Genomic DNA, 16,281 nt, shown 5'->3' with positions numbered 1-16,281 from the left:
TATTATTCTGCTTCAAAAGTTGTGTTTATTTTAGAAGGAACTGACCTTTTTATTACTGTTTTTAAGTATTTAAAAATGTTCACATGATTTTCTAATCTTAAAGCTTTAATGTGAAATTCCTCTAGGAAGAGAACTGGTTTCAGAAAAGCATGTAACCCAGTTAGTGGCGGAGCACTTAAATTTTAAGTAAAACCAAAATCCTCTTTTCTAAACTACAGCTACAGAGTAGTGCAATAGTGGTTGACCCTCACATTAATAGCTACATATACTGTACATTGGGGTCAGAACGATACATAACATTTTTAGTCATACACATCCAGTAGCTAAACCCAAGGTGGCTGAAACTTCTCTCATTTAAAATTACTGTGAGTGTTGAGCTACTGATCAAGGCTCTGCTTTACCTTTGCATATAAAGGTACAAAAATGCATTAACTGAATACCTTTGTAAGTGAAAAGAGAAACCAACCCTTCTCATTCAAGATTGAATTTTCTTCTGCCTCATGCTACTGTTGATTGTTGAAAGGTCCAAATGTTACAAAGTGCTGACTGCTCTTACTTCTACCACGGTGATGGGAGGTCTGCACTGCTTAGTGCCTTGGAGGATCAGATCCTAGGTGACAGCATCATTGTGCCAGTCAGAATTTACACCTGCATATACTCAGTTGAAACAGGAGTGCTGAATAACAAAGTGAAACAGCTTCTGCTTTTTTTTTTTTTTTTTAAATAGCAAGTGTTAACAACTTCTGCTCTATCTCAGTCTAGTAACTAATATTAATGTCTGTTACAAAGAACAAGCTAGCACATTTTCTAGAAAAGTATTTGTGGTTATGCTACATTTTTAAAAGTCTGGTATAAATTAAAAATAAAATTAATGAAAAAAGGTATCATGCATGAGCATTGCTTTACAAAACGCCTTTTGTCCAATTTCATCACTCGGTATTTCACATCAATGCAAAGAGACTGAGCAAATCAGGTGGACCAGGGAAGGAGTGTTGGGAAAGAGGAAAAGCAACAACTATTTCCCTTAGTCCAAGTGAATAACAAGCTCCATCCTTTGCTCCTTTTCTTGGTTCAGATAAGCTTTGTTCCTTCCCTTCTATTTGTCCATAGTTATCAAGAAGAAAAATCTCAAATGGGGGCAACTAAGGGAGACTTTTTAAAGTTATGGAGATTCTAAGGTCCATAGACATCTGCCAAGGAATAAAACAAACAAACAAACAAACAAAAAACATCATGGAAGACAACTTGGTTGGCAATACCCTAGCTGCCACTTCCCTGCCAAAAGATCTGCCTTCACAGATACCTTCTTTTCTTGTAGAGGTACAGTGAAGCACATGAAGACCCACTGCTTCTCCACAGAAACATCTGCACAGGCTCTTCAAATGCACCACATAAGTGTGATATATTCCAAGCTAGCTGTACCAAGAAGTAACACATAGCAGTTTGTAATTCATTGGTACGTTGCCAATTTTAAATACTTGTCATTAAATACTTTTTACATTTGGGGGTAGTATTATAGACACTATTTTCCTCCATCTTGCATTTTTCAGAATCTCAAATTGATGGTATTTTGTTACAGCTAAAGCAAATGGCTTCTAAAAGGCTGTATTTCCCACAGTTCTTCATTCCTGTAGAGGAATATAAGTATATTAATTCCCCTGAAATTGACTAAAATCCAGTAAAAATTTTACAATGAGAGAAGTTATGGAAATGAACAGACAGTATATTTGAAAAGGCATTATTAAATATGCTGACACTGTACATGATTTTAGCATCTTCTGAGTGTTATGTGTGAAGTTCTGCCATGTTTTGTTACTTAAGAGATCAGGCACAATGAATTTCTTGGTAGCAAGGACTTAACTGACCAAAACTCAAAATACTGAAAGCTGATGACAAATCTCACTGTTTCTAGCTAATGACAAAGCTTTTGTAAGGGAATCTTCTTTGGAAAAACTGTTAGATTAACTTCATCTACGGACATGTCAAGCATGACTCACACTTTCTATTTATTTAAGGTTTTTTTTTTAAAAAAAAAAAAAGGCTGCATAGTTAAACTGAAATCAAATGTTGATACATGAAGCAGAAAAATCTGTTCTGCTCAATGCAACCAATGTTTTAGGTTTTTTTCATTCAGACAGGATTGTACAACAGGATAATTCTATTCTTCTAGCATTCTTTAAACCTACTTGAAACCAAGCCATTAAAAAAGTTTTGGTAAAATGTAAGATATCCACAAGAGCTGTAGGATAAGCCTCATAGCCAGAAGTAAACAGTAAATATCAAAGTTCAGTATCTTCTAACATCCTAATCCTTTACAGACGGTTAGTGAAGACATGAGACAAGCCTAAAGGAAGATAACTGCAATTCAAATATTAGCATTTACTCCTGGGTTTGAAACACTGTTGCCAGTATTTCCAAGAATGAGAAAGTGGTAGCCCAGCAGATGAGACATATGAATTCACACAGTGGCTTTAACATTCAAGAAGGCAGTTGGAGGCAACCAACCACCCCTCTTCAGTTCCGATTCTCAGAGGTTAACCTTCTCTTTCACAGAGATGCCGTTTCTGATGCTCAGCACCTATAGCACTGAGCTCTTTGGAGGAGGGAGCAATGCTTGTTGCTGAGCCCTGTTACCATACAGGCTATACAGTCACTGCACTACAGCTGTTGCAGAATAATTAACTTTGCTTGCACGAAATTGCTGCCAAACAAACTTGTGCTACCCTTGGTCGAGTCCAGATTCACTCTGTTCAAGTCAAAGGGAGAGCTGCTCTCCACTTCTTGACAAGCAGAGGTTCCAGATTCGGTACGAGTCAACGGTGGTGTACTAAGGGCATCACAGTGACCAACAAATCAGGAAACACTAACCTGACGCCTATATTCACTAACAGGAGCAACTACAAAGTGAATTAAAGTGGGTCTGATGGCACGATCTGTGTGCTGAGGCTACTGGTTTGTGGGGTTGTGAGTTTACGTAATTTACTTAATTTTTGTTTTTAAACCGTGAGCAATTTCTGACACTTTATTCAAACCACACCATTACTTGCAGCTGCTCCAAATGGTTGCAATCATGCATTTAACAAAAGTTTCCAGAGCTGGGTGGGGATTTTTTTCCCCCTCCTTTTTTGCACACAAATAAAAATGCAACCTCAATGCTCCCTATTAGTTTACTCTTACCTCATTATCACAAATTCAAATCCCACTAAAATACAGAGGGATGTACTTGTTTGATCTGTAGTATCTAGCAGGCATGAACAAATAGCAAGGGACCTCGTCTCACTTTCAAATTTAACGTCAAATTTTTAATTAAAATACTGGTAAACTGTAAAATTGATTCAGATTGGAGACAGATTTGGTATGCAGCCATTGGCATATTTTCAACAGCTGTCCAGACACATAATTAATTTTTATGCAGCTTCTTATTTACTTGGAATAAGAAGAGCATGCAGAAGGCCCTTTAACATGATTACTCTGAATCTAAAATTTCCTTCAGTTTTATTAGAAATTATACGTATTTATATCATACAGCATTTCCGGTGTCACTTATATACTAAATCTACTCTATACATATTTTTTTTTCTAGACTTGAGAGTATGTTAGAGAAGTCAAACAGCAAATAGCTTAATGGGAGCAAAACCAAACAAGCTCCACAGAGTAGATCACACAGCAAAAATCAAGACACCGAGCTTTATCAATGATATTAAAGAAGCATGGCCCAGTGCTTGTAATTGCATGAAGGCATCACCATGGCAAGCTTACTTTTTCTCACTGTACCTTTACGTATGAGTAGTAGCTAGAACTGCATTATTAATGAAGAAATATTTTTCTTCATCAAGCTAATGGGGGGGGGGTGAGGGGGGGGTGTCAATGCCCACTTGGGAAGTTGATTATTAATGAATGCAGAATAGAGCTATTCTCTTTGGAATGGAAATTAGATGGACCAAATTAAAGCCTCCCATAGGAGGCATTTGCCCCTTTTATGCATTATTTACATTTTCTATGCTGAAACTTTGTGATATTGTAAAGTTGGAAATACAAAGAAAGTTATGAAAACTTAAGTCTAGATAAACACTGCATTATTACGAGCTGTAGCAAATCCTGTTTGTATAACAGGTTTTTGTATAATGTAATTAATATAAGTTATTATTTTGCTCTCAGAAAAGACCTGGAAAATTGTTTACTGTATAAATAAAAGCACCTGTACACTGCGCATATATTCAGTATTTTATATCACCTTGAAAACGTCTTTGCAAGAAATCTAAATATGCACAAATAAATGTAATGAACTTATTTCAGTCATAAGAAACAGGCTGTGAATATCTCATTTGTGACTGACTTGAACATTTATTATAATGCAAACACCACTAACAGAATCCAAAAAGGTTGAATGTATATCTGTACTAAAAAAATTGAGAAAAAAAAAATTCTATTTAGTATACTCATAACACCAAAGGAATAAGCATATAATCACAGGATTACACAGGACACCACTCAATGGCTAATAATTATAATAATAATAACCATCCCTCAAGCAGAATGGTAAGTTACATCCATGTCTATCTACTCCCTCTCAGTTCACCAACTAAGGAATTCAAAAATCTAAGATAACTTCTAGTTACAAAATTTGGGTAATGAAGCTGACAATTGCTACCCATTAAGGTCCAAATTCTCACCAAATATTTTGATCAAAAGTGCTGTCTAAATATCTGTCTTCAAGCCAGACACTTCCATTGCTTGAATCATTTTCTTTTAGAGAATTTAGAGTGAATCATGGAATGGGTTTACTATGCAAGACTTATTCAGCAAGTGATTTTACTGATCCAGATGAATAGCCATTGAAAGCTTTTGAGATAAGCTGAGCTCTTAAAAAGAAATAAAAATAAAAAACACAAACAAACAAAAAACACACACACACAAAAAAAATCCACACAAAGAAGAACACAGAACTCCTCACCCATAGATCTCCTTGGAGAAAAGCTGTAGGTGCGATTGAAATTCAAGTAGTAATATCTGAGCTTGCCTCAAAGTAACACTGCATTGTAACAGACTGGGGCAGTAAGAAAGTTTTAGCTAGAACATTTTGAGTTTTTAATGGAATTCACTTACCTAGTTTCCCTAAACCAGCAGAATTTTTCAGAGCATGCTGTCTGAGACAGTATGTCACTACTAATGAAAAAAACACATGTATCATTTAGGGTATCTTGTTTTATTTGTGTAAGCAAACTAATCATTTATAAGACATGGCCTGTTATGTATGACCATAAGCTTTTCCTTTTCATTAAGCTCTTAGGCTTAACACAGAAATTTACTTGTCTGGAATTACACATGTGCAGATAAAATAAGTCATGCTTTAAATATAGTAAAAGGCAAAAAAATATTTATTGCTGTGAATTGAGCACTTAAAAAGTGAAGTATTAATTCAAAGTGCATCGTCTTATCAAACAGGAATGTTTAAAACTCTACAATAGTTTCCATTCTCGGCAGTTCCTCCAAACACAAATTTTCCTATGTCGGTGATCCTCTTTTCCTCCAGCAATTCAGCGCTCAAAATGCCATAGTGCGCTGCAAGATCTAGAAGAGGAAGTAATAGGCAAGTCGGTGTTTTGAGATTTTGGAAGTGTGACAAATACAATTACACTACCCATCAGTGAGATTCAAATGGAATGGCCCACTTCCATCCTGACAGATGGAGGGACCCACAAGTTTAAATATTAGAAATAACTTATCTACTGGAAAAAAGCATTCACAAAATTGTATTAAGAGATAGTCAAGGCTGTTTCTGCTTTTGGATTTTTAGCAACAAAACTGACCCTCACTCTCATTTCATAGTGTTACTGAGAGCATGTCCAAAAAACATTTAGTCAGCTGAACAGTTCACATCTTGCTACCTACATTCTACCTATAACTTCCACCGTCTACTGTGGTGATCAAGCAGTAACTTCCCATAGCAATAAAATAGTTACAACACTAACAAGCAGGACTATTCACAGTAATACTCTAAAGTAGAACAGCAGAGCAGTGATCATCAACTAAAGAGCTATGCTTTCAATATTAAGATGCAAATTGAATTATATGTTAATACATATAAATGATTTTTACATATATTTTGATGATTTTGTTACAATTGCATGCATTAAGTTAAACACACCTTCAGGAATGATAACCATACCTTTATCTTAATTTTCCTTTCGAGAAACTGTGAAAGTTTAATGGAACTTCTGATATCTAATGGTCATACTGCTGGTGGTTAACTTAACATGAATGAAGCCATTCTGTAAAATCAAAAATTGTAAAACATGCAAATCAAATAAAACAGTTATACAAATAATACACCTCCATAACCAGTATCTACACCTCATTATAAATGCTCAAACAAAACTAATATTAAAAGTTATCAGTTTAAGGTAATTCAATATATGCTAAACATATGCAAAAACACTATCAAAATTACATCATTTTCTATTGTAAAATTTACACGTGAAGATAATCAGCAAGTTGATTAAAATAATTACACTTTTGTTTTCAGTACTTAATATCCAAAATGTTAGCACTTCCACTTTGAAATAATTAAGTTTACCCATCAGAACTCCCCTTCTTATTCACCTAGTGCAGGAGTGTGAAGGAGAAATAGAAGCACTGAAGTCCAGAGCCTATGCAATTTAAAATATAAAAACAGAAGTCCCTCTAATCTAAAAAAGCAAGTCACTCACTTGTAACTGGAGATCTTCCAATACATTGCTTCTGCAAATCTATGTTCTTGAGAAGGTGCATGTCGCCACCACAGAAGCCAGAACCATCTCGTAATCTGTGGGGCTATACACATGACCTCTATGAATCTTTGTCACCTTTCCTTGGTCTTTTTCCCCATACAGAACTACTGAATTCCCTGACTATTACTCCTTTTAACACGTGACATTGCACTGGTCATATTACCATCTGTCAGTCATATGAATGTGAATGCAGACTCTTGGAACAGAACACCACCTATCACTATTAACAATATATAAAAATACTTACAGTATTTAATACTGCCTTTTCAACAAACACCACGTAACTTTTCAAAGCAAACACATTCCATATATATCTACAAAAAATATGTTTATTCTCACAACATTTATAAGCCCGCCCTCCACTTTAAAAATTGTATGATCTTAAATAGCATAAATGTCAAATTTAGGACCTCATGCCAGAAGAAATACCTTGAAAAACAAGCATCAACTATTCTGGAGATTCCAGTGCCTGGTGATGTTAGCCGGGAAAGTTATATGTCTGCTCTATACTTTCCTAGCCAAGTTCCATATGCAATACAGAACAAAATTAACTGAAATCCTATTCTCAAAAGTTTCACAACTGGCTTTTAAGGTTCTGTTATCTGCGTACAGAATTTTAGCACTAACATGTATAATAAGGTACAGAAAACCTAAAGAAACACTATTTCAACATGGCAGTGAGAATCTGAATGTCAACTACCAATGTATTTTGGTTAATTTTATCTTATTAAACGGCAACATGTGTATCAAGTCTATAGTACTGTAAACTCTACTGTCAACTATAATTACAATTACTGTTGAAAACTGTACATTTTACCTGAAGAAGAATGATTATCACTGGGAACATTATACTAAGGTATTTCTACAGAAGAAAAAAGCATGAAACAAAACTTTAGCAGGGTTGTTTTCATAGCTGATTATTTAGTTATATTGGTTACATAGTTATATTATGTTACCAGGAATAGCACTGAAGTAAGTCAACATGGGGTCAGCAGCAGCAGACTAAGTACCAGCACATGCAGAACATTCAGAACTGGCACCATGAGGCATATTTGGTACAGCTGCAGGCATCGGTTGTCCCACTGTCACTGGCATTCCAGGCATCTATAACTGCAATACTTTGGGAGGGAAAAAAAAAAAATGTCAATATCTTCACCTTGATAGACTGAAATACTTAAGTTTTACAACAAAAATGTACCTTATTCATGATTAAGAAATACCTGTTGCACTATTTCAAAAAAATAAATCAATTTCAGACTCAGTCCTACAACTGGATTGTTAAACGACCTCCATTTAAAGTTTTGGCACTTGGTGACAAAACAGAACAGTACAACTCCAGAAACAGTTTCACATGCCTTTGACTGCATTACCAAGGAAGCTTTCTAAGAAAAAAAAAAAAAAAAAAAAAAAAAGTTACTATTATATTTCTATGGTTTGTTTGACTTTGGGAAATGTAGGGGTAGAGGTGGGTTTGTTTTTAAACAGATACTTTATGGGCATTAGTGATTATGTTTGTAGGACACTGTAGTTATTATTTTAGACATGCTAATAATAGGCACATTTTTTAAATGCAGTTCTGCACATTAAGTTTTAATCATCTAATTTTCCCTGCATATGCTATTGGATCAGTCTTTCCTTTTCAGTGTTAAACTGTTTATTCAGTCACTTATCTATGCCAGGATTTTAAAATACTTTCTTTTTATGCAGATATCACAACAGGTAGCAGGGGGTTCCCTTCTTCAGGCTGGGCCACATACAATTTGAAGTGGCTTTGAATATTTGAGAACTACAATTTTATGAACAGCTTATATTCTACTTTGGTGATATGTGGCCCTTACTTATAACAGCAAAGTAAAGCTTAATTTACCTATATTTAAACATGGGATGTTTTATCCAAGCATTTAAGCGACTAAGAAAAAATAAAATATCATGACACAGTTGAAGTTTTCCACATACAAAAGTGCAAGGCTTGTCACGCCACACAATCAGCTGAGAGGAACATCAGAGTTAGGGCAACCAACAAGAAAGTGACAGGACACAAAACCCAGGGCTTTGTAAAAATAAACACTACACTGAACTAGTTAGATTAGCAAGTCTTTGAGAAAACAGAGGTCTGTTTTTTGTCCCAAGTTGCCAGTGTTACTCCTTAGCACAGCTGCAAATGGCTCTGGAAGATTACATATAAAAAAGTACCTTTGTAATACTGCAGCAGCAGTCTTAGATCTATAGCACTGAAAGAAGCAAAGCCCGACAAGCCATCACTGCCACTGGTATCATTTGTGTCAGTTTTGTAACTAGAATGATTTTCAGCTATAGCACTGCAAGACAACTTCGAAGGAACGCAAGAGATTTTAGGATCCCCAAATACACAGTATCAATATTAAATTTTAACTAACAGTGAGAAAGGAGAAGCACACATAGGTCGTTTGCTTAAGCAGTGTCATGGGAATTAAGCAATAAGCCTCTGTAGTAACTATTTATACTGAGTAGTTAAACAATTTAGAAACATATTTTCATCTCTTATGCAGCAACCAAAAGTACTTAAGCAGCTTTCCTTTCGCTCAAGAACACGTGATGCAAATAGCATCCAATTCTTACACATTTCTCTTTGTGCTGTAGGTTTGTGCGTGCTTTCACATTTTCTAACGACTACAACTAGTGTTTCCAGCTGTACCATCAGCCCGCCCTCGAATGCTATTTTTACAAAAGGTAGCCCAGAGTCCATGATCATTGTCGCCCCGCCACTGGGCACAAGAAACACCAACGACGATGCAACTTTTTTTGCGTAAGGGCAATGACCACCTCCAAACTGTATTTTGGGATCTGGGCGGGGGGTGATCAGGGACCCCGGACTCCTCCTGCGCTGGGTTACCTCAGCAGAGTGCCCGCCCGCCCGGGGCCCGCCGCCCGCCCCCCTCAGACACCTCCGCCTCGACTGCTCGGGCGGGACAGCGACACCGCTCCCTCCCTTGCCCCGCCAGCGCGCTCCCCGCCAGCCGCCCCCGAGCTGGCACGGAGGGCCGAGACGGGCCCTTCCCGGGGGCCGCGCGGGCCCGGCCTCACCGAGAAGCGCACCGGGAGCGCGGGCCCGGCCTCACCCGAGGGCAAAGGCGCTGAAGGTTGGAGGCGGGGCGGGCCGCGGCGGCGCCGGCTATGGCGGCGGCCCAGCGAGCCCAGCGCGGCCGTCGGGGGCGGGCGCGGGCGCTGCCGTTGCCTCAGGCCCCGCTCCGGCGGCCGGCGGCCTCCTCCTGGTACGAGCAGCCCCTAAGCATAGCGCCGGTGGTGTTTGTGCGAGCGCGCTGCCGGCCGGCCGCCTGAGCCGCCCGCCGTGAGGGAAAAGGAGGCGGTGGCTCCGTGGCGGGGTTGGGACTGTCTCCGCGCAGCCGCCCCGCCGGGCCGTGCCTGCGGGAGGCCTCGTGCTCCTCCCCCGCCGGGCCAGAGCTCCTGCTTGTGAACCCCCTCACTACCTTCCGTCTCGTCTGAAAGCGACGAAGGCCTCAAAAATGACTGAGTTTATGAGGAGCGCGAGCATTCAGCTAGAGGAGAGCAAAAGAGTTCAGGATATGTGCATCATTGGACAGAGTTGGAGCTCAGCCATCGTGTCTACAATCTACAGTAGCTGGAGTAACCAAGTAGCATTGATTTTTTTTTTTTTTTTTTCCCCTCTATGACTCACAAGTGTCTTTTTAATGTCTGCAAACTCTTAGAACCAGTAAATGATTGTTATGGAATAAATAACACTGGGCCTGATTTACCACTGCTATATATATAAACCTCAGGAAACAAACCAAACATACAAACAACATATATACACACACTGCATCTGTGTAGTTCCTGCAGGCTCCTGAGGCTTTACACGAAAGACTGATGTGTCATCCAAATAAGGTGCTGAAGACAGCAGAAAAAGTAGTGGGAGGGAAAAAAAAAAAAAAAAAAAAAAAAAGAGACTTTCTTCAGAAGTCTTTCAAAGGGAGAAATAAGAGTGAAACCAGAGATAAGCACGACAATGAAATGAAAGTAAAACAAAATAAATTCTTCTACAAAAGAAGCTTCTGTCTGAAGGAAGCTCCACTGAGAGCAGAAAGCTGTAGCACATCTCAGCATGGCAAGCAGCTGGGGGCACAATTTGAATTACAGGCAATTTTAGGCTGGGAAAGAACCTCTGGAGGTACCTGGCTTCCTTCTGAAAGCAAGGCATTAAATCAAGGGCCCTGTCAAGCCATGTCTTAAATATTTCTGTCAAGGAAACTCTCACTGCTTCTCTGAGCAATATATTCCAGTGTCTAATTGTTTTTACAGTGGAGAATATTTTTTCTTCTACCTGGACAGAATTTCCTCTGACAAAATGTGTTCCAATTGTTCCTTGTCCTGTGCAACCCTATGAAGAAGGATCCAACATTTAGGAGTTGGAAAACTAGTTGGATCTCCCCTGAGCTGCCTTTTCTCTAGGGTGAACAAACCCAGCTTCTTCAAATATGTGCTGAGCTCTCCAGACCTGTAAGCATCGTGTTGGTCCTCCACTGGACACATTCCAATTTTTCACCCTCTCTCTCTTGAACTCTCCAGAACCAAAACTGAACACAGTAATCCAGGTGCTATTTACTCTATCATTTTGCTACAAAACATAAAATGGAGTCAGGGATCTTTCGCCTTACCTCAGAATCACTCTAAGCTTCCCTAAAACCCCACGATGGAAACCAAGCCTGCTTCTGGCGCTCAGGGACATCTACCATACGGGTGAAACCACATCTCTGTTCCAACAATCTCAGACTACCCAACAGAGTTCTCTAGGAAGTTAATCACACGCATCCCACCCTTCTGCTCCGTATGCACGCCCGGCCGGTGCCGCCGGTCCCCGGCAGGCCCCTGCCGCCACACACTGAACTCGCAAACGAAACCGAAAGCGGCGCGGGGGCTGGGATAAAGCGGGGCAGCCCGGCCGGCAGCCTGGGGAGGCGCGGAGAGGGACGGCGACGCGCTCCTCGCTGACGCCCACCCGGACCTGAGCCGACCCCCGCCTCCGGGGACACCCCCGGTCCCCCCGCGGGCACCCACCCCGCCCCGCTCCGTGCCCACCGCCGTCCCGCAGCGGCCGCAGAGGCGGCCCGGAGCCCCGGGCGCAGCCAGCGCGGCCATGGCAAAGGAGTCCCGAGACGAGCGCTTCCTCTACATGATCTCCTGCTTCAGGCCGCGGCTGAAACAGTTCATCCGGGTGCAGCCGGTGCTGGACCAGCTCCCCTCGCTGAGCGCGGAGGAGAGGGAGAAGGTGCGGGCGGCCGCCCTGCAGCGGGGCGAGGTGGAGGGGGCGGAGGAGCTGCTGCGGGCCGTGGAGCGGGGGCCCCGCGGGTGCGGCTGGTTCCACGAGTTCCTGCAGGCGCTGGAGCAGGGCGGCTGCAGCCTGGCCGCCTGCTACGTGAACCCCAGCCTCAGCCAGCTGCCCTCGCCGGCCGAGGAGGCCGACCACGACCTCTGCGTGCACTTGGTGCAGCTGCTCCACAGCACACTGGTGGAGAGAATGCAGACCATGCAGGTGGCCGAGAAGTGCCTACAGATGGGCATCTTCCAGGAGGAGGACCTGGACCGGGTAAGTGGCCCGCCTGCCAGGCCGGGCACCAGGCCGTGCCACAGACACTGGCCACTCCCAGCAGCTGTGGGGCAGATAGGAAGATACAACTAGAAATGGCCTTGTAAGTGCAAAAAGTGAAAGGGGAGTACCCCAAGTCGGGGGAAAGAGAAATGGTGCTCCAAGTAAACCAGTGAAGACTGCTGGCAGTGGACCAGCAGGTGGGATAGCAGCTAAGAACAAGCGAAATAAAAATGCCGTGAACAGAGGGTTAGACTAAGCCAGTGTCTAAGTGGAAGGAATATGGCCAGCTTTACTGTTACTTATCATTTTGCCACAGACCTTCGGCTCAGAACATTATTAAGTGTCTTCAGGCCTCTGAATCATACCAGAAAGTAGTGATGGCCTGTAAAGTCCTAGAGAATACTTGAGTTACAGTAAAGCAAGACCTTCCCTTACTTTTTTTGCCATAGGCTCACTGGGGAGTATCATACTAAAGAGCGAAGGTGATCAGAAATAGCAAGTGTTAACCCTTGATGAAAACATTTACATGTTTACTCCATTTGGCTAAGAATGACTTGCCTGGAGTGGTGTGAAACTTATTTGGAACCCCAAAAAATGGATACCCTGAAACAATGTTCGAAGAAGAAATTAAAATAATACTTGCCATAGCAAAAAAGGGAAAACTGGCAAACTAAGGGTGCAACTACATATTGGCACTCTGAGCTTTTGCACTACCACTTTTTAGGTGGTTTAATGCTCCATCTCAGTTAAATGGCAGTCGTATATGTAATTTTGTCTAGTGACTGTCCTGGTAGCAGTAAGGGCCAGCTGCACCCCAATGGGTGGGGAGCTGAGCGTGGTAACACAGCAGGCAGAGGCAGGGACCTTTTAGGTTATGAGCTCCATTCCCTGGTAATGGGTCCATGTCTTCCTCCGGGTCATCTTCTTGCCGATGATGTTTCCATTAAGCCCTTCATTAACCTTCACAATTCTGCTGGTTTCAATTCCAGCGGCACCTAGGCTTTCTTAATGCACTTCTATATCCCTTTTTGTACACCTCTCCCTAATCCCACTTCCCATGCACTTCCTTTTAGTGTTCAATCTCAGTCAGGGGTTCCCACTGCTATGCCTGCCCATTTTCTTGCGTATCAGAATGGGCAATTCTTGAGCCTCAAGAAAATTGCCTTTGAGGACTGAACACCTGTCTTGTGCTGCTTTGCTTTTGGGGTGGTCATTTTTTTCCTCATGTGATCACATGTCAAATTTGCTCATGACAGCCTTGCAGCACTTCTTTGAGGTCAAGAGCCACTTTCTAGAGGCTTAGCTATTGTATCGTTAAGTGAGAATTGAGACTATGAAGCCAGAGTTTAACAAGGGAAATGTTCCATTTTATGTATGAGGTCATGTTACAAGTTAAGTCTGAGCTCTGGTAAGTTCTCTTCAATCATTTATCTTCAATCAGGGTTGACTATTCCCTAAACCAGTGTGAACACCTGTTGTTATTCCACATCAATAATTACTATATAGTGGTTACTACCATAACTATTGTCCAGTACTACCAGTTTCTCCAATTAAATTTCAGGTCTCAAGTTTTATATGTCCTACCCAAAACCATATGGGATAAACATGAGTTTGGACAAAACTGCAGTAAGTCTCTTATGATGAGTGGCAGGCCCACTTTATATCTTTATTTTTAAGTACGTTTTAATGATGTCAGGGAAATGCTTTTGTATCTATACTATTCCTACTAAATTCACTGAACCATTTCCAAAGTCTGTCTCAGGACTGGTTTTTTGTTTTTTTTAATTTTCACCAGATCCACACTGTTACTGACAATCGTGGGAACAGAGATGGTGCAAGGGAGCTACTGAGCAGAATAGTGCAGAAGAAAGATTGGTTCTCTCCTTTTTTGATTGCTCTGCGTGAAACCAAACATGGAGACCTTGCAGATGATTTAAGCGGAAATACGGGAGGTAATAATCTTATTTCACTAGTACTAGTGTTTGGGGTTCTAATACCTCTTTTTTTGTGCTGTTACTTAGGAAACAATGCAGGGTTGTCACTATATTGATTTTGCTGTGACACTGAGACTAATGCTTTCACTTGTCTGGGGATTTCAAAATCAAGTTATTTTAACAGCTTATTCAATACATTCTTAAATACTAAAAATCCTTATTAAGCAGTATCAGAATTACAATAATATGTATGTAATTGTAATTAAATAGAATTCTTACCTTTTATAACCAATTGATTTTCAATGTGATGTTTTTATAATCATTCATAAAAAATATGCTGAATATTAATTTGAACAAACAAACCTTTTCTGGACTTCTCTTTCAACACAAGGATTAGTGTTTCCTTTATAGAATGGTTTACAAATATATGTGGCATTTTAAAGTAGACTGCAGTGGGTCTCCTTGGGGATAAGACATTCGTAAGTCTAAAGAAATTGTGTAAAATTTACTATAAAAGATAGAATAAAGCAGTAAATAAATTATTTACAGAAATGAAACTAAAAGAACTATAGGTTTTTGGCTACTGCTTTGTATTCCTGTACAATTATTATGATATTGTAAAATTATCTCTGTGCTCCCCTGGATTCTAAAATACGAAAAAGGAAGCAGCCCTCAAATACACTATCCCTTATTTTTTTTTTTACTGGGCTCCATGTATGTTTTATAAGATTTTTGAGACTGAAGATTTTTAATAGATTTCCCATTTAGCAGCTTCAGCCTTATCACTGGAGTAGCTGACCAGACCTATGTCTCTGTACTTTTAGTTGCTGCATAAGGGACAATGAATTAAGATTGGGATAAGAGGGGCATGAAGGTGTGCATGATGAATACAGGTTAGTTCTATGTTTTCTGTGCTCCATGCTAAAATAAATTAACTGTTTTGTAGTGCCTTGTAATTTCTATTTATTTTCTAGGAACAGAGAATAGACAAAATGGGATGAAGAACAGTACAAATGAAGAAACAGAAGTTACATGCCAACCAGGATATGCTGTAGTAGAGGATTTGAAACAGCAAGAAAATGTGAATGATAGTTTCAGCAGTGAGAACAGTGTATTGGAAATATCTATTGGAAATAATTCTTTGGTTTCAGGTATGTCCACTAACTGGTATTCTGTGCTGGTACCAGTTAAACTTTAGTTAAACTCAGGTAATTGAGAGAATGTTCTTGGTGCATTAGCTCCCATCTTGCTCAAAAATTCAGGGATATATGGCACTGCTGAGGTGAAGGGAATGAATGGCAAAAAGTAAATCTTGATTTTTTGAAAGCAGTAAATTCCATTTCTTCTTATGAATTAACAGCAGTAGCAATTTTAAGGGTCAGATCTACAAATATGTTCAGTTCAAAGACTTGCTCTAGGACAGGTCTATGTTATCATACTTGAACTAATTAATCTGAAAGGTAAGAGCTGGTTCAGAAATCAATTTGCTAGAACAGTACAGAATGGCTTAGGAGGACATGGCCAAAAAATCTGTAGCACACCATGTGCAGCCTTCATGTAGGCTTTTCTGTATTCTCATTCTAGTGATAATGTTTAATCTACCATTGGCTGTTTTGATTTTCTTATAATTGAGCAACATTGATGAACTTCCTTCCCTCTTAAATAGCAATTTTAACAGTCTTGTATTATTTTTTAATTTACTGTGTGAAGAAATGCATGATTTTCAAACATATTTAATATTGTTAATTAAAAATATGAATATTACTAAATGAATACTGTCATTTCAGACCTATTTATGGTAGGTTTATACTATCCAATGAAAATAATAGGTTTACATTGACAACTTCTCCCAGTGTTGACAAAGTTTAAATCAAGAGCAATATTTCTGTACCACTGTAACTGCAGCTTTGTTAAGTATTTCTTTCTAGATGGCTGGTAATTCTATATTGGAAAACATTTTTGATTTTGGTAAGTCCTTTAGTGCTGTCCA

The 16,281-nt window shown here is 40.0% G+C and overlaps 1 protein-coding gene and 1 long non-coding RNA gene across 9 annotated transcripts in view; one reads left to right on the top strand and one right to left on the bottom strand.

Moving 5' to 3' along the window:
* Positions 1–5,187: 5,187 nt before the first annotated feature.
* On the bottom strand, positions 5,188–11,923 carry LOC116965307. Of its 8 annotated transcripts, none has more exons than XR_006164550.1 (5): positions 11,847–11,923; positions 7,727–7,888; positions 6,711–6,813; positions 6,170–6,272; positions 5,188–5,571 (listed from the first exon to the last, which is right to left on the bottom strand). It is a non-coding gene; the product is annotated as an uncharacterized LOC116965307 (long non-coding RNA). The 8 variants fall into 8 exon arrangements; XR_006164549.1 differs by having other exon boundaries at positions 11,826–11,907; XR_004409269.2 differs by lacking the exon at positions 11,847–11,923 and adding an exon at positions 9,834–10,767.
* The window catches only part of IFIH1 (interferon induced with helicase C domain 1), a 25,197-nt gene continuing 20,804 nt past the window's right edge, over positions 11,889–16,281 (top strand). Inside the window, exons 1-3 of the mRNA XM_009975487.3 lie at positions 11,889–12,354; positions 14,153–14,309; positions 15,266–15,442. Coding sequence (XP_009973789.3) covers positions 11,905–12,354; positions 14,153–14,309; positions 15,266–15,442 — 784 coding nt within the window. The 5' untranslated portion in view covers positions 11,889–11,904. The remainder of the gene's footprint in view (positions 12,355–14,152; positions 14,310–15,265; positions 15,443–16,281) is intronic.

Source organism: Tyto alba, unplaced genomic scaffold, assembly GCF_018691265.1.
Source record: "Tyto alba isolate M040663 unplaced genomic scaffold, T.alba_DEE_v4.0 Super-Scaffold_7, whole genome shotgun sequence".
NCBI lineage: Eukaryota > Metazoa > Chordata > Aves > Strigiformes > Tytonidae > Tyto > Tyto alba.
Note: the sequence above shows the minus strand (reverse complement) of the source record. Positions and strands in the feature narration are given on the sequence as shown.